General features: G+C 45.4%; 1 protein-coding gene across 1 annotated transcript; it reads left to right on the top strand.

Annotated features, from left to right (window-relative positions):
- The first annotated feature begins 15,551 nt into the window (after positions 1 to 15,551).
- LOC141126742 (olfactory receptor 10K1-like) lies at positions 15,552 to 16,493 on the top strand. The gene has a single exon (XM_073612710.1). The coding sequence runs from the start codon at positions 15,552 to 15,554 to the stop codon at positions 16,491 to 16,493; it is 942 nt and encodes a 313-aa protein (XP_073468811.1).
- The last annotated feature ends 2,429 nt before the right edge of the window (positions 16,494 to 18,922 follow it).

Raw genomic sequence — 18,922 nt, 5'->3', positions numbered from 1 at the left:
ATCATGTCATCCTTAGTGACCCAGAGGACTCCGGATCGAATGCCTCAGCAAACCTTTGCTGCATGGCCTCCCTGATCCTGCAAAGCCTGCGAAAGGACCCTTGGATTTGTGGTATCAAGGAGAGGGATCATTACTGGCTGGCAACCCTTCTTGATCCACTTTACAAGGGTAAGGTTGGGGAATTTATCCAGCCTTCCCAGAGGGAGCAGAGGATGCAACATCTTCGGGAGGTCTTGCAGAAAGGTTTGTGCAATGCGTTTCCAGAGCCTGGGAGGTTACAATTTCCTGGTCCTCCTGGACAACATGTTGCTGAGGCTTCGGTCAGTCACAGAAGGAGCGGTGGAGAAGGTGGCCGTCTGACCAATGCGTTCAGACAATTCTTTAGTCTGCAGCCCTAAGGTCTGATTGGTTCCAGCAACCATCGCCAGCGTCTGATTTATATGGTATAGGAATACCTAGGGGCAAGATCAGACTTGGAGACCTTTCCAACCAAAAATCCACTTTTTTACTCGGTCTTGAGGATGGATCACTGGCCAGAGCATGCACAATATGCAATTGAGCTACTGGCCTGTCCTGCTTCCAGCGTTCTATCTGAACGCACATTCAGTGCTGCTGGAGGCTTTGTAACCAATCACAGAGTGCGCCTGTCCACAGACTTGGTTGATCGGCTGACCTTCATAAAAATGAATCGGTCTTGGATCACCAGCTACCAAGCACCTAATTTTTTTCTATGAATGTGAGATCCCTTGAAGACTGCCTATGCTGAGTGACTATCATATTATACTGAGTGACTATCCTATTCCTCCACAGACAGCAAAACAAATATTACAGGGGTGATAACCCTTCCCTATGATATCCAAAAAGCTTAAAAATTGTTTTTTTTTGGCTGGAGCTACACTTACAAAATGTATCTGTTCCAAATTACAAACAGATGCAATTTAGGAACAAACCTACAGTCCGTGTCTTGTTTGGACCGCCTGTTATACTGCTGTTCAGAGTATATAGGGCCTGGGGGCCCCACGCCTTTTCTTTTTTTATTTGGGTGCGGGGTTCCCCTTAATATCCATACAAGACCCATACAAGACTGGTAATGGGCTGGGGGGGTACCCATGCCGTTTTTCTCGATAATTTTCATCCATATTGCTGAGACCCAACATTACATTACAGCTGCAAGCAGTTTTAAATTACTTTTGTTCATTTAGAAATGTCATTTTGTGCAGGGACTAGGGATGAGCCAAACCCCCCGGTTCGGTTTGCAGCAGAACATGCGAACAGGCAAAAAATTTGTTCGAACACGCGAACACCGTTAAAGTCTATGGGACATGAATAATTAAAAGTGCTAGTTTTAAAGGCTTATATGCAAGTTATTGTCATAAAAAGTGTTTGGGGACCCGCATCCTGCCCCAGGGGACATGTATCAATGCAAAAAAAAAGGTTTAAAAACTGATGTTTTTTTCAGGAGCAGCGATTTTAATAATGCTTAAAGTGAAACAATAAAAGTGAAATATTCCTTTAAATTTCATACCTGGGGGGTGTCTATAGTATGCCTGTAAAGTGGCGTATGTTTCCCGTGTTTAGAACAGTCCGAGAGCAAAATGACATTTCTAAAGAAAAAAAAGTAATTTAAAAGTACTCGAGGCTATAATGAATTGTCAGTCCCAGCAATACACATAAAAGTCATTGAAAAAAATGGCATGGGATTCCCCTACAGTCCATTACCAGGCCCTTTGGGTCTGGTATGAATTTTAAGGGGCACCCCGAACCAAAATTTAAAAAAAAATTAAATGGGGGTCCCCCAAAATTCCATACCAGGCCCTTCAGGTCTGGTATGGATATTAAGGGGAGCCCTGTGTCAAAATTTTTTAAAAATGGCGTAGGGGTCCCCCTCAAAATCCATACCAGACCCTTCAGATCTGGTATGGATTTTAAGGGGAACCAAAATTAAAAAAAAATGGTGGAGGGTCCCCCAAAAATCCATACCAGACCCTTATCTGAGCATGCAACCTGGCAGGCCACAGGAAAAGAGGGGTGATGAGAGAGCCCCCCCTCCTGAACCATACTAGGCAACATGCCCTCAACATGGGGAGGGTGCTTTGGGGTAGCCCCCCAAAGCACCGTGTCCCCATGTTGATGGGGACAAGGGCCCCATCCCCAAGAAGATGGAAGAAGAAGCGGGGACAGAAGAAGACATTAATAAAGGAATTGTCAAAAACCGGCTATTGTCTTTTTTAACATTTTGACAATTTTTTTGTGAAATGGTAGGGGTACTTGTACCCAATTACTAATTCAAATAGGGGGGCCGGGATCTGGGGGTCCCCTTGCTAAAGGGGGCTTCCAGATTCTAATAAGCCCCCCGCCCGCATACCCCCACAACCACCGGGCAAGGCTTGTGGGGATGAGGCCCTTGTCCCCATCAACATGGGGACACAGTCTTTGGTAGGGCTACCCCAAAGCACCCTCCCCATGTTGAGGGCATGTGGCCTGGTATGGTTCAGGAGGGGGGGCTCCCTCGCCCCCCCTTTTCCTGCGGCCTGCCAGGTTGCGTGCTCAGATAAGGGTCTGGTATAGATTTTTGGGGGACCCCATGCCATTTTTTTTTTCAAATTTTGGTGCGAGGTTACCCTTAAAATCCATACCAGACCTGAAGGTTCTGGTATGGATTTTGAGGAGGACCCCCACGCCATTTAAAAAAAATAGGCCCAGGGTTCCCCTTAATAGCCATACCAGACCTGAAGGGCCTGGTATGGAATTTGGGGGGACCCCCATGCAATTTTTTTTTTTAATTTTGGTTCAGAGTTCCCCTTAATATTCATACCAGACCCAAAGGGCCTGATAATGGACTGTGGGGGAATCCTATGCCTTTTTTTTTCAATGACTTTTATGTGTATTCCCGAGACCGACAATTCACAAAACATGGGAAACATGCTCCACTTTACAGGCATACTATAGACACCCCCCAGGTATGAAATTTAAAGGAATATTTCACCTTTATTGTTTCACTTTAAGCATTATTAAAATCACTGCTCCCGAAAAAACGTCCGTTTTTAAAACTTTTTTTTGCATTGATACATGTCCCCTGGGGCAGGACACAGGTCCCCAAACACTTTTTATGACAATAGCTTGCATATTAACCTTTAAAATTAGCACTTTTGATTTCTCCCATAGACTTTTAAGGGTGTTCTGCGGCTTTCGAATTTGCCGCAAACAACCCAAATTGTTCACTATTCGGCGAACAGGTGAACAGCCAATGTTCGAGTCGAACTCATGTTCGACCCAAACATAAAGCTCATCCCTAGCAGGGACTATTATAAACACGGGAAACATGCACCACTTTGCAAGCATACTATAGTCACCCGGTACGATATTTAAAGGAATATTTCACTTTTATTTTTCCACTTTAAGCATTATTAAAATCACTGCTCCCGAAAAAACTGCCATTTTTAAAACTTTTTTTGCATTGATAAATGTCCCCTGGGGCAGGACCCAGGTCCCCAAACACTTTTTAGGACAATAACTTGCATATTAGCCTTTAAAATTCGCACTTTTGATTTTTCACATTTGGTTCCCATAGACTTTAACGGTGTTCGAATGTACGCGCAAACTTTCGGTCCGTTCGCATGTTCTGCCGCGAACTGAACCGGGGGTGTTCGGCTCATCCCTAGTAGTAGGTTTGGGAAGGCCGGTGCTTTGGCCCAGGTGAGTCAAAGTAAGGAAGGTCAGACCGCTGTGTCAGGCCAGAGCAGAATCATTGTCAATGTACCAGAGAGTTTCAATATATAAGAAACAGTGTAAGAACAGAGGCTTTTAGTGGAGGGTGCAGCACAGGTTATATTGAAATACAAACTTTGTGCCATGTATGGGAGGCAAAAGAGAGGGGGGTAATGTTTCCACCTGTTTAGGTAAAGCATGCCCTGTGGTGAACTGGTGAGGCCGTGGGACTGCCATTTCGTGGTTTTTCTGAGGCTTTAGCATACGTGCTAGGAGGGTGAGGGTGAGGGTGGGGGTGGCGGCGCCCTAGGCTGAAATTGTCTGCTTCAGCAATACTGTCCATGGATGTGGCTCTTTTAAGTGTGGGCAGGCGGAAATCACTGTACCAGTCTGGTACGTCCACTAAAAGAATTTCCAGGGTGTTGCAAAAATGCTCTAGGTCTTCTGGTACTTTGAGATTCGCTGTGCGACCCTGATGAGTCGCTGACAGGCAGAATGGGAACTTCCAACGGTATAATATTGACCTGGCTCTTAAAGTCTCAAGCAGAGGCGACTACAGGAATCTCTTTTGAGCGATTCCGTACAATGTACATTGATAGAAGAGGCCATTAAGGAATACTTCAGTATTAACATGACGAGTGATGTCTCTCCTATGGTCCTGTGGGCAGCCCATAAAGCAGTTCTGAGGGGGAAAATTATCCAACTGACAGCTAATCTTAGGGCAGAACACAAGGCAGACACATTGAAACTAACTGAGGAATTCAGATCTCTAGCTAGAGCACAGAAACGACACCCTACATCAGACTCCTTAGCTAAATTAGATAAATCACTAACCCTCCTGAATCTTCACAGCTGAGAGACACCTTAGGTGAACTAGGGTGAAATTCTATGCCCAAAAGGATAAAGTGGGTTCCAAACTAGCAGTGAAGCTTAGCCCTAAACCCCGCTCTCTAGCTTTCCCTAAAATTAGATTGCCCTCAGGTGACTTAACGCAGAACCCTAACAAGATCATGGAGGCATTTCTCCAGTTCTACACAGATCTATATAAACCGAACCCACCACCCTCTACACTGACACAGAACTCATTTCTAGACCCCCTTCCACTCCCCTCACTGGCTACAGACCATAAAGATCAATTAGAAAGCCCCTTTACACACTAGGAGGTACTAGACACTATTAACTCTCTGAAATCAGGCTCCTCACCGGGACCAGATGGTTTTTCCACTGGTTATTATAAAAAATTTGGACCCTATCTGGCCCCTCATCTAATGAAATTATTTAACTCCCTTAGGGAGGGTACCCCTCTGAATGCCGACCTGAATTCGGCATATTTATCAGTTATACCCAAGCCCGGTAAAGATGCCAGCGAGGTGGGCAATTACCGCCCGATATCGCTGATAAACAATGATATAAAATTATGACAAAGATCCTTACTAAGTGGCGAGCTTTATCCCTTCATACATCCATAGAGACCAGGTGGGCTTTGTCCCTGGAAGACAGGGCCCAGACCAGATTAGAAGAACTATAGATGTAATTTCTCTCCTCAAATCCCAATAGGATGGGAGCCCTCCTCAGGAGGGATTCCTCCTCTCGATAGAATTACACAAAGCCTTTGATTCTGTAAACTGGAGTTATCTGTCTGATATCCTCCAGAGATGGGGCTTTGGCCCGTACTTTCTCAATATAATTGACTCGCTTTACTCTAACCCATCTGCTCAGGTACGCCTTCTGAGCAGATACTCGGTCCCATGTTCCATAGGCAAGAGCACCAGACAGGGATGTCCACTCTCCCCCCTCCTTTTTGCGATAGCTATCGGAGCTCTGGCCATAGCAATAAGATCTAACCCTGATATTAAGGGGGTGGTATGAGGAGACACGGAACACAAGTGCGCGTTATACGCAGATGACCTTCTTCCCTATATTACCTCCCCTTTAATTTCCACCCCTGTGATTTACAAAGCCTTGAAAGGTTTCAGTGAAATTTCTGGGCTAAGAGTAAACATGCAGAAATCTTTGGCACTTAATATAACTATCCCTGAACCTCACTCTTATGCTTCAGGGGATGCGCTCTAGAGGGCTCCATGTTTCACATATGGTGGACTTGTCCCCGTATCAGATCCTTCTGGCATAGAACCTTTCGCACCATCAGCTCCTTAATAAACAAAACGGTTACTCCTGACCCTAGCATAGCTTTACTCAATCACTACATCCCCAAAATTGCTAAGCACCAACAGGACCTTGCTTTTTTTATCTTTTTGGGAGCTGAACTCATGCTAGCAAAAGCCTGGAAGAAGCCTACAGACTCTTTTCTCATAAAATATTTTATTGAATTTTATGGTTGGACAAAAAGAGTACAACATGCATCTCAATAACAAAGTTACAGATGATTAATATGCATAGACAATGTAACAGTGTAGGTTTTCCGCCCACTGAAGAGGTAATGATCACCTTAAGTCAGGCGGAGCAACCTAAAAATGCATTTGAATATTGAAACTTGCAATAAACCTGTGGTATTTGCAATGTAGGCGAGATGACCAGTGGCCATTAGATAGCCTATGGAAAGTAGAAAGAAGGCTAATTGTAATGTCAACTGATATACAATATATTCAACATTTTCTGCTAAAATAAGCAGTGATTAGTGTAGAGACCGGGAGATATCTATGGGAAGTGTAGTGTACACACCACCAGGTGATACTCCCGGTATCATTCACCCCCAAAGGGAGCTCCACTGTGAATGAACCGGGAGGTTCGAGAAGTAAGTAGGTAAAGCTAAATCGGTGGTGAGGTTGAGGGTTGGATAAGGTCCCGGTAGGAATTCTGAAGAATGGGATTGTAATGTGATTTGGAGTGTGTATAATAGTACAGGTATGTACCTTTATCTGTGAGGTAAAGGAGAAAAGAGATATTTTATTATGAGTATAAAGCTTATCTAGATGGGGAACAGTGTGGGGATAGCACTGCCTGTAGGAGCACGAGTGGAAAAGGGGGGTGAGGAATGGCGGCGGTATAATGTATGTGACATAAACGGAAGGGGACCGATGAACTTCAGGAGGGTCCTGGAGGAATTTGTGGCGATGATGTCCCAGTTTGGGTTTGTCTATAGTGTAGCCAACTTGCCCAGGTGACATAAAATTTGGTAGGGTGGTCTGTGGATTGAGATATGAGATTTTCCATGTCAGCTATTCGATCTACCCTACGGATCCAATCTTGTACTGTAGGGGGGGTAGTGGTCCTCCAGAGGGCAGGGATGCATAGGTTGGCTGCGTTGATGAGATGTAAAGTGAGGGATTTTTTGTAGGAACGCAGGGAGGCAGGAGTATGGTGGAGCAAATAGAGTGCTGGGGAGGGTGTCATGTGGAACGTAGTGATTTGTGTAATCAGCTGATTGATTTCTTGCCAAAAGGTTGGATCAGGCTGCATTCCCACCAGATGTGCAGTAGGGTGCCTCTGGACGCACCACATCTCCAGCAGGTTGGGGGAATGGTGGGGTGAAAATGGTGAACCTTCTCAGGTGTCCTGTACCATCTGGAGAATAGTTTGTATCTATTTTCCTGTGTGGAGACATTAATGGAGCCTTTGTGCATGAGGGTGAAAATTTGATCCCATTCATTGGGTGAGAGATCTATGGATAGGTCATTTTCCCACTGGTGTACCAGTTTGTCCTGTTTAATCTGGTGGCCTGAGAAAAGTAGGGCATAAAGCGTGGAGATTAAGTGGCTCTGGGGTTCAGTACTTAGACAGAGGAGTTCAAACGGTGTGTGATCTCTATGCCAATGGGACATGTGTTGTGTGGCCTGTAGAAAATGTCTTAGTTGTAAGTATTTATAGAAGGGTATCTCATGGTTGGGTAAGTTTGCAGAAAGTAGTGGTTGGGAGAGAAGTGATCCGTTCCTAAAAAATTGGTTTGCCCTAGCCTGTGTGGTATATGCAGCATGATACTTGTCTTTCAATGTCAGGCCAGGGGGGGAAGCTTGGGTTGTTGTCGAGTGGTGTCATAGGGCCAGGAGAGGGTGAGGTTTTGAGCGATTTGCAGGCCATTTTGAAAACGGATAATGTGGCACCAATGAGGGGGTGTGATGAGAAATCGCGAGGGATGAGTCTGTGAGTAATCCAGGGAGAGTTGGCAATTGGGAGGCTTGTCAAGGAGTCTTCTAGCACAATCCAGTCTTTAGAGGGGCGGTGGATGTGCCAATCAACCACTCTGGTTAAATGGCAGGCCCAATGATACTTTTGGATGTCCGGGAGGCCTAAGCCTCCAAGTTGTTTGGGGAGGGTTAGTCTGACCCAGCTAAGTCGTGGGGCTTTGGTTACCCAAATGAAGTTCCTACAAATACGTTTGTAGGAAAGGAAAAAGGACGTCGGGAGTTTAATCGGTATAGCTTGGAGGAGGTAGAATATTCTGGGTAGGATGTTCATTTTTAGTATGGCGATCCTGCCTAACCAAGAAAAGGAGCCAAGGTGCCACTTCCGAAGATCCGATTGGATGGACAGGATCAATGGAAGAAAGTTTTTTGCATAGAGGTCAGATAGTTTTGTGGTAAGTTTAATACCGAGGTAGGAGATGTCTGAATTTTCCCAACTAAACGGGAAGTTCTGTTTGCAGAGGGCCACTGTAGCGATTGATAGGGTGATATTAAGTGCCTTAGATTTTTCAAAGTTGATTTGAAGGTTGGAGAGGTTTTTGAAGAGTGTAAAGTCAGCCAATAAGTTTGGTATAGTTGTAATAGGGTCTGTCAAGAAAAGTAAAATGTCATCCGCATAGGCTGCTAGTTTATACTGATTATGCAGAACGTCCACCCCTTTAATGGCAGGATTGTCCCTCAGTCTGCGAAGCATGGGTTCCATGGTTAATATGAATATTAGTGGCGATAGGGGGCAGCCCTGTCTGGTGCCATTGGATACAGAGAAGGCGTCCGACAACTCCCCGTTAACCCTGATCCTGGCCCTCGGGTAGGAGTATAGAGCCAAGACCATTTGTAGCAAACGGGGTGGGAGGCCTATAGTTCTCAAAGTTGCTTCCATGTAGTCCCATGCAACTCTGTCGAACGCCTTCTCTGCATCCAATGAAAGAAAAAAGCCAGGCGTAGACGTTCGGCTGAGCCAGTGATGAATGTTCAGTGCTTTGATGGTGTTGTCCCGGGCCTCACGGCCGGGGACAAAGCCCACTTGGTCTAGTGAAATCAAGTTAGGGATGAAGGGTAGAATGCGGTTGGCGAACGCTTTTGCATATAGTTTCAAGTCCACATTCAGAAGGGAGATGGGACGATAATTGGACACTAGGGTGGGGTCTTTACCCGGTTTGGGAAGGAGTGTAATGTGGGCTTCGAGTAGGTCCTTGTTAGCTACAGAGTCAGGGGTAAGATTGTTAAGGGCTTTGGTTAGATGTGGGAGGAGTATGTTCTCAAAGGATGTGTAGTAACAGACCGAAAGACCATCAGGCCCAGGGCTTTTGCCCGTTTTCATCTGTTTTAGGGCCGCTTGTATTTCTGTCACGGAGAGAGGAAGGTCTAGAGATTGTACATCCTCAGGAGATAAAGGGGTTGGGCCATATTGCGTTAAAAATTCTTTGATGGCTGATGGGCGATCTAAGGGAGTGTCAGTGTTGGAGGTGGACGGAGGAAGGTTGTACAGTTTGGAGAAGTATTGGGTGAATTGTGCTGTTATGTCTTCATTAGTCACCAAAGCTTCCCCGGCAGGACTGTTAATTTTGTGGATAGTACTTGAGGCCTTCCTTGCTTGGAGAGCTCTTGCCAGGAATTTCCCAGCCTTGTTGCCAAATTCATAGTAGAGCTTTTGTGTTAGTGCGAATTTGCGTTTCAGCGTAACGTTCAGTGTTTCTAACAACTCTTCTCTTGCCTGAGTAAGTTCATTTAGCGTAGTAGCCGCTAGGGAAGCCTTGTGTGATTGTTCAAGCTTACGTATGCGTGTAGTAAGATCGTTAATGCGCGCAAACCTGAGTTTATTACGTTGAGCTGCTATGGACATTAGTTCCCCGCGAATTACGCATTTATGGGCCGCCCATGTAATCACTGGAGTGACATCATTTGAGGCATTGGTTGAGAAAAAATCAGAAAGGTAAGTAGATATTCTGAGGACGTCAACCTCGTCAGTCAGTAAGGAGCTATCCAGTCGCCAAATACGTGCCCGTGGACGTAGCGCAGAGAATTGCAAAGTCATGGAGATAGGGCTGTGGTCTGATAGTAAAGAAGGTTCAATGGTCGCCTTGGTAAGATATGTCAGGTCTTTTTGGGAGAGGAAGAAGTGATCCAATCTAGAGTATTTGTTATGTGGGGATGAATAGAAAGTGAAATCTTTTTCTTTAGGGTGTAGAGTACGCCAGGTGTCATGGAGTAAAAGGTTGCTCAGTTGTTGTTTGATGGATCGTAGGGCTCTATATGTGAGTGAAGAAGTCCCATTGGAGGTGTCAACGGATGGGACGAGAGGAACATTAAAATCACCTCCGACTATGAGGGTTCCCGAGTAGAAGCTGGAAAGTAGCTGTAGTGTGTTATGAAAGAATGTGACTTGGCCAGAATTGGGTGCATATATATTGGCTATTGTGAAGGGTTTCTGATGTATGCTCCCTTTTATGAAAAGGAATCTGCCGAGCGGGTCCGTTTGGACATCTGTTACCTGGAGGGGACAATGTTTTGAGATGAGGATGGAAACCCCTTTCGATTTTGCGTCAGAGTTGGAGGCATGGAATATCGTGGGGAAGTGGCAGTTGTGCAGTTTGGGGATGGAGTCCGTTCGAAAGTGCGTTTCCTGTATCAGTGCAATTTGAGTTTTAGCTTGTTTAAGTGCATGAAGGAGTTAGGATCGTTTTTCAGGTGTGTTTAAACCTCTAATGTTAATAGAGAGTAATTTAAGGGCATGTAGCTGAGGATTTTGCAGTCTGTCGTGTGTGGGGGTGGTTGAGGTAGCCGCCATTAGAAGGGAGTAGGGGAGAGGAGAGAAGATATGAGGAAAGAGGTGTGGTCTGTTTCAACTGAGTGTGTACACAAGCGAGGTGCGTATGTAATTGGGGGGGAACCGAAGAGGCGCAGAGTTAAACGTCCACGAGCCTCTAATGAGGGAGGTCGGTGTGGTACAGAGCGTGCCCGAGGCACAGTATCCTGTAGGGATTACTGAACCCCGTAACGAGCCTGTGTGGGGGTTGACCTAAATCCAGGCGATGGAGAAAAGGAGGTACTATAGGACTAGAGTACAGGTGTTAGGGTGTGGTCTGCCGCCACAGGATGGATAGAAGCAATGGAGGAGGTATATAGCTTTCAACGAGTTTTTATGAGAGGGGTGAGGAGAGCCCTGATTGGTGTGTAGGGATGCGTATGGAGCTCAGGTAGTAGAACAAATATTAGGGCTGTCAGGTTGGCTCAATAATGTATGCTGAGTCGCGGGGTTGTCCCCCGTCACGGCCCGGGAGAGGTGGCACTCCCTATTCCATGTCACTTCCCTCAGGTCCGCCCTGAACATTGCCCCAAATGATGCTAGGTGCTGAGGCAGCGGACAGGAGCCATGTCCTCAACACATATCGTCACATATATCGATAGTAGTGATAGTGTGAGGAGTATATGCATCCAATTTTGGGTGTTTCCCGTGAAGTCCCAAGTCTCCAGGACTACCCCAGGGAACTTATGGAGCAATGTAGACCATAACAAGTAAACAATAAATGCGTTTTAGACTTTAACATTATGGACAGTAACGAAGAAGGAAAAAAAAAAAAAAAGGAAAAAATGCATAGTCATTGTGGAAGACTGCATCACCTAGGAAAAAAAGTGTTAGAGGTATGTTACCGGAACAGTCCCACAATGTGAGGAGAGTAGGACGCTCAGTTTGCCGTCAACATCAGGATCTGCATACAAAATGGTAGCTGGAATAAAAGTCAGAGTGCTGCGGCCGGCCTGTGTTGGATGAGTCAGAGGCAGTGCTGGGGCGAGTTTGATACGCTTGGAGAGGTAGGAGCGAGGCAGAAGCGGAGGTGAAGGGGTCCTGTTCAAGAGCCGTTGTACTCGGAGGAACTGCGCGGAGAGAGCTCCTATGAGCATCATGGTGAGGACAGGAAGGCAGTTCGTATAGGCGGAACTTCACGTTATATCCAGGCGGGGTTTACACCCGCTGAGCTTTATGGGGAATGTAGTTCTGTGTCATTGAGATCTATTTTGGCCAGCCGTTGATTTGCGTAGCCTACCGCTGGAGTAGGGCAGAGCAATTCACGGAGCAGAAGTGTAAGCGTTGTCTGGGGGACAAGGCGCAGGCAGATATGCGTTGCCTAGGTAGCACGCGAGAGGCCGGACGAGAAGGGCAGATGTGCCGTTGTCTGAGCTGAATTCCTTTTAGCGAAAGTTTCCAGCAAAAAATAAAAATAACACAAAGTTCTAAATATAAAACTGGTGAAAAAAAAAAAAAAAAAAAAAAAGGAAGGGTTAAACGACCGACAGAGGGTCGAACTGGGCAATCAGAGATTCGTGGTAGAGTCTCTATATCCCGCCATTAGCGACCTCTGCGAGCTCTTCGTGACCGCGGTGAGACGGTGGAGTTAGCCTCTTGCGGCCCAGGGCGGTAGATGGCGTGGTTCCTCAGGATGGAGGGCGAACGGTGCCTGCGATGTCCAGAGCCTTGTGTTTCCATGGGTTCGTCCCCGCGCCCGTCTCGGTGGGATGGCCTGGGACGAAAAGCTGCATACCAGAGAGGTACCGAGATCAAGGGCAAGCCGAGTGTGGAGCAAAATTGAGGTAAATCTTCAGGGACCTTGAGAGCAGCCGAGTGGCCATTAGAGGAGGCAATAAGACAGAAGGGGAACTTCCACTTGTACACAATGTTTTTGTCTCTGAGGGCATCCAGCAAGGGCTTGAGATCGCTTCTGTGCTGCAGTGTAATCCCTGAGAGATCTTGGTAGATTTGGACAGGGTGGCCCTCGTGTAGAATCTGCTGCATACCCCTAGCTCGTTTAATTATGTCCTCTTTTAATTTGTAGTCAACAATGCAACAAATGACATCCCGTGGGGCATCGTTCTCCCTGCCTTTTGGTCGCAAAGCTCGGTGAAGTCTCTCCATATCGATTTGAGTGTGAGGGGGACGCTGCAGGATATTATTGAAAATGGCCACTACAGATTGTGTGACTTGCTCTCCTTCAATAGACTCTGGAAGACCCCTGATTCGTAAGTTGTGCCTTCTACCTCGGTTGTCGAGGTCTTCCAGATGTCTTTGCATATCACGCATTTGTAGGGTATGTGAATCAATGCGGGTGGTGACAGTGTGGAGAGACTCCTCTTGTCGTTCCGTGGTACATTCAACGACATGTACCCTATCATTGAGCTCCCTCATGTCCAGCCTAAGTTCTGAAATGGCCGCATACAGGGTCTCCTTAATGTCATCCGCTACTGAGCGGAGATCCTGCAGATTAATTGGGGGTGGAGGTAGGAGCTCTATTCCCGCTTCCCCGCCGTGGGGATGTGGGGGTTGTTGAAGCGAGGCGCTGTGGTTAGATGGCGGTGCCAATTGCTGAGGAGAGTGAGGGAGCCCGAGGTGGGAAGGCGCCATGTTGTTTCTGTCGGCCCTGAACATCTCCGGAATGTTCTGGCCTTGGGAACCCGCTAAATCTCTGGGGGAGCGAGAGCGGGAGGCAGAGGAGTTTCGGGAAGCCGTTCCCATAGTTAAGGGGTGAAGTGGAGAAATAATACCTCAGTATTTTTGAAGTTTACTCCTGTGGCGGACAGAGCTCTGGAATCACACGTCTTTCTCCATGCCAGGTCAGGCCACGCCCCTCTACAGACTCTTTTCAATGCTGTAAGAGAAAAGTCTCTTGGATAATGTCCCAGGAGCAATTGGTAGCAAAATTAAATGATAAGAATGAGAGATTTTACGTTACATGGGAACCCTGGGCATCGTTTTGAAACATACCTTTATTACTTGGAACAGAGGTCAGATCTGGGATCAACCCCCCCTCCTCTCTGATCCTTTCCTCACTCTCCTCCTTTCCTTTCACATGTTTCCATCACTCTTCTCTCGGGATGCTCTGGTCCCCACCTTCCTAGGTGGGCAGTAAGACCTGGTATCGCCTGCACTGAGGTTACTTTAGTTGAGGCAGTCTCCATTATTATTTAATGGGGGGCTAGGATTGTATAGCTTCCCATTCAGCCTGAGGTGACCCCGGTGGGTGTGTTGGGTGTGGGCTCCACGGGGTCTCTGAGCATATTCACAGACAGATCCCAATGGGGTGGTGAGCTTGGAGCCTCCCGGGCGGGTGTGCGGACAGCCTCTGGGGTTAATGGTACTCTTTTGGTCGCAAAATTTTCTCAGACCCAACCTCAAAATTCTTGGGCTCCTTATTACTTGGTTAACCACTGTGCTTCTCAGGAACTCACTACTATCTATGACTGGGTACTGTCATCTATCCTTAACTATTCGTATTTCTGTATTGATATATGCATTGATATACTGTAAACAGTTACGTTACTATCTTCATTATTCTGTATACATGCTTATAATCAATACAATTCTTTAAAGCTAAAGTCTCAAGCAGAGGACTTAGTTCCCTTCTACGCTGCAGGGTAGTATTGGATAAATCCTGATAGATTTTGTTTTTTGAGCCATGGAAGGAGAGTTGGTTGCGGCCTCTGGCCTTACGGAAAATTTCTTCTTTTAGGGTAAACTCTGTCAGGCAGCAAACCATGTCTCTGGGGGGGTCTGAGTCTCTCCCCCTCTGGCGCAGTGCTCTGTTGATGCGTTTGAATATGATCGGCGTGTCAGGGGGCCTTTCCAGGAGGTTATTGAAAGTGTTAGTCACTGCCTGAGGGAGATGATTTGGATCTATGGATTCTAGAACACCCCTTACCCTCAGATTACATCTTCGCCCTCTATTTTCCAGGTCTTCCATATGGCGATTTATCTCCCTAAGATGTATGGCGTGTGATTCTGTTATTTGCTGAACCTGGCAGAGGGAGACATTGTGGCGGACTTGAGTGACTTCTATTTCTTCCACCCTCAGGGCAATCACCTGGATGTCTGATCTAAGATCTGAGATGGCTGCCTGCAGTGTGCTTTTGATATCAAAAGTCACGCTGCGGAGGTCGTCTAGATTAAGCTCTGGAGGGGCTCTCAGTCCTGTTTCCATCGTGGCTGCGATATGGGCTCCAGAGTGCTGTGGGCTGCAGCTCAGGGAGCCAGAGTCATTGGAGGAGGCGGTATGAAAGGCCTGCATCCTGCCTCTAGGCCACGATCGGAAGATCTCAGGGATCTGTCTACTTAGATGTGGTCCTTGCGTCCTCGGGGATCGGGATCGGTTCACTGACATGCTCCAGGACATCCTCACCATGCCTGGAATGGATCCAGGCCATGCCCTTGACTATCCTATGTTTAACCCTGTACTACTGCTTCTGTTCTGTCCACCAGAGCCAGTCCATAAGCATGAACTGAGGGACCCCGGGGGAGCATGACTTGGAGTCAGCTGCAGCCGAATCCATCCTCACCACCAGAGGCTCTTATGAAAACCTGCTGTCTCTTAGATTCTGCTCCCTGGGGAATCTTACACTCTAGCTCCCTGTTTGGTCCGTGTCGGTGTTCAGGTGGAGCTACTTTCCTGAACCACTCCAGAGCTCCATCCGCAGCAGTCAACCGAAGGGTCCACAACCTTAGCAGTGCACTCCTAACCCCAGTGGTGTGCATCTCTCACCTGGCCTCAGGTGACCTGACAACTGAGTTATAAAGATGAGAGAAAATAACTACATGATTGAAGCCTACTGCTTTACCATGAAAAATTAGCTTTAGCACCAAAAACCAGAAGTCATAGGGCAGATTTATTGATCTTCAAATGAATGTATGTTATGTGATTATCTCCTCCACAGATGGTGTATCCCGAGAATTGCACAGCCATCAATGAAATTCTGCTCACCGGATTTAAAGCTTTTGAAGGCTTCAAGATCCCAATGTTTGTTCTGTTTCTGATCATTTACCTTTTGATTTGCTGGGAAAATGCATTTATCATTTATATTATCTTTAGTAGCACTCATCTCAAGGCACTGATGTTTTTCATAATTCAGAGCATGTGCATATATGATCTGCTGAGCATTTCAAATATTGTTCCAAAATTCCTAAATGACATTCTTCATGAGAGACCGACCTTCACTGTCACTGGCTGCATTATACAATGTCAGATGTACGGGACCGCAGGAGATGTTGGGTGCTTTCACTATGCTCTAATGTCCTATGATCGATACTTGGCTGTTTGCCATCCATTGCGCTATTCTTCCTTTGTGAATAATGAAATTTATTTTCGGGCAGTCATTGCATTTTGGATTATTTCAGCCTCACTTACAGGTGTAATATCTGGTTTAAAAAGTCAGTTACAATTTTGTGGCCATAACACAATTCACCATTTCTTCTGTGACTCTTCTCCATTCTTGGACCTGGCCACCTCCGATACAACACACATCCGCCTCTTTATTACTTTAGTAAGCTTGTTCGTAATATTGGTCACAATTTTGACTGTTTTTGTAACGTATGTTTTTATAATTCATGCAATTCTTAAAATTCCCTCATCCTCCGGCAGGAAGAAGACCTTCTCTACATGTAGCTCCCACCTTATTGTGTTCTTCATGCAAAACAGTCTCTCTTTTGGTGTCTATGCATTGCCAGCCAAAGTAGTAACACCGCAGCTCACCAACACTTTCACATTCATAGTCTTTTTCTGGACCCCCTTAGTGAACCCACTGATCTATACATTCAATAATAAAAAGTTCCGTTCAGAATGCCTGAAAAAGATTAGGACAGTGGATAAGATATTTTGACATTTTCCTTTGAACCAAGCAGATCTATGTTTTTTGCCAACTTAACGATAAACTTCACACTGGCATAAAAGGCATGCACTAATGCAGCTCTACATTTACTGTATTAATTACATCATTGCATGATTTTTTTTAAATGTAAGCAGTATAAGTGCCAGATTTTGACCTGGAATCAGCCTACTGCAAAACCTTTAAAGTTTACAGTATATATTAGCAGAGCAGTGGATGGTGTCAGTAGGGCAAAGATTGGTGTCAGAAGGGCGGTGGATGGTATCAGTAGTTATTTTTTTATTTTTATCATTTTTAAATTATTTTTTACAATATTATTTTTCCTTTCTACAAATTTTGTATAGGACTTTAAGAGAGAGAAAGAAACTAAGGACAGAGACTCCCCAGTCCCTTTCTCTGTGGCCTGCAGTAAACATAGTTTACTATGTTTCAGTTAAGAATGAAGACATGAGTGATCAGTACAGATCATTCACTGTGTTCATTCAGAAAAGGAAGGGGCCGGTTAATGAAATATTTGCCAGCCCCTTTCCCGCTCCTGAGAGGAGAGGAGGGAATCTGGGAGCACTGCGGGGGGAGACAGGAAGCGGGGGGGATCGGCAACACACGTGTGATTAGAGTCACCTGTGCGCATGCCTATGGTGATAGAGAAGTTCATCATTCTTTTTCTTTTCCTTTCACTATCCAGTCACAGGCTGGGGATGGGATAAGACATGAAAAAAAATTGGGTCTCCCACCCTGCCACACAGGTCTGTTGTGTGGCAGAGCTGTTTAATCTCAAGAATGGATGAACAGAAATACAAATCCTTGAAATGCAAAATATAGCTCTAACATACTGTACAGTGCCTTGCAAAAGTAATCACCCCCTTGGCTTTTTACCTATTTTGTTACATTACAGCCTTTAGTTCAGTGTTTTTTTAAACGGAATTATATGTGATGGTTCAAAAAACAATAGTCTAAGTTGGTGAAGTGAAATTAGAAAGATATATACATAAAACTATTTTTCAGAAATAAAAAACTGATAATTGGCATGTGTGTATGTATTCACCCCCTTTGTTATGAAGCCCATAAAATGCTCTGGTGCAACCAATTACCTTCAGAAGTCACATCATTAGAGAAATGATGTCCACCTGGCCAGAAGAAAGCCATTACTTTCAGCAAAAAACAAAATGGCACGTTTTGAGTTTGCAAAAAGGCATGTGGGAGACTCCCAAAATGTATGGAGGAAGGTGCTCTGGTCTGATGAGACTGAAATTGAACTTTTTGACCATCAAAGAAAACGCTGTCTGTCCCAAACCCAACACATCACATCACCCAAAGAACACCATCCCCACTGTGAAACATGGTGGTGGCAGCATCATGCTGTGTGGATGTTTTTCAGCAGTCTGGACTGGGAAACTGATCAGGGTTGAGGGAAAGATGGAAGGTGCTAAATACAGGGATATTCTTGAGCAAAACCTGTACCACTCGGTGTGTGATTTGAGGATAGGACGGAGGTTCACCTTCCAGCAGGACAATGACCCCAAACACACTGCTAAAGCAACACTTGAGTGGTTTAAGGGGAAACATGTAAATGTGTTGGAATGGCCTAGTCAAAGCCCAGACCTCAATCCAATAGAAAATCTGTGGTCAGACTTAAACATTGCTGTTCACAAGTGCAAACCATCCAACTTGAAGGAGCTGGAGCAGTTTTGCAAGGAGGAATGGGCGAAAATCCCAGTGGTAAGATGTGGCAAGCTCATAGAGACTTATCCAAAGCGACTTGGAACTGTGAGAGCCGTAAAAAGGTGACTCTACAAAGTATTGACTTTAGGGGGGTGAATAGTTATGTCAGTTATTTTGTCCTATTTTTTGTTTGCTTCACAATAAAAAAAAATAAAAACATCTTCAAAGTTGTGGGCATGTTCTGTAGATTAAATGATGCAAATCCTCAAACAATCCATGTTAATTCCAGGTTGTGAGGCAACAAAACACGAAAAATGCCAAGGGGGTAAATACTTTTGCAAGGCACTGTATGTATTATATCTGTGTATTTTGATGTTTGGTATTTCAGTAATAAAAAAAAACATAACTGACTACAGAACACATATGTAAGAATATTAAATAAATCTTTACAAACAAATTCAATCAGGAATAAATATCTGAGAAGATGGAAACTGTAGCCACAAAACGTTAATAATTTGTTCTATTGAACTTCGGAGTTTTAGACCCTTAACAATGTTGAGGAAAATCGGTTGTTGTTCAGAATTTCACAGTCTAGCGGTATTCAGTTTAGCGGCTAGCAGGGGATAAGTTACAATCATTCTGGATGAAGGGGGGAAATGGTAATTTCCTAAATGTAGTAGAGCATTAGGGATAGGCCAAAAACAACCACCTGTTCGGTTCGCAGCCAAACTCCCGAACAGGGGAAAAGTTCAAACCTGAAC

The sequence above is a fragment of the Aquarana catesbeiana genome, linkage group LG01, assembly GCF_042186555.1.
Source record: "Aquarana catesbeiana isolate 2022-GZ linkage group LG01, ASM4218655v1, whole genome shotgun sequence".
In the NCBI taxonomy this organism is placed as follows: Eukaryota; Metazoa; Chordata; class Amphibia; order Anura; family Ranidae; genus Aquarana; species Aquarana catesbeiana.
The sequence above is the reverse complement of the archived record's forward strand: the minus strand, read 5'-3'. Positions and strand labels throughout refer to the sequence as shown.

Coding starts and splice junctions, on each gene's coding strand:
- LOC141126742 (XM_073612710.1), top strand. CDS start 15,552: ATGGTGTATCCCGAGAATTGCACAGCCATCAATGAAATTCTGCTCACC.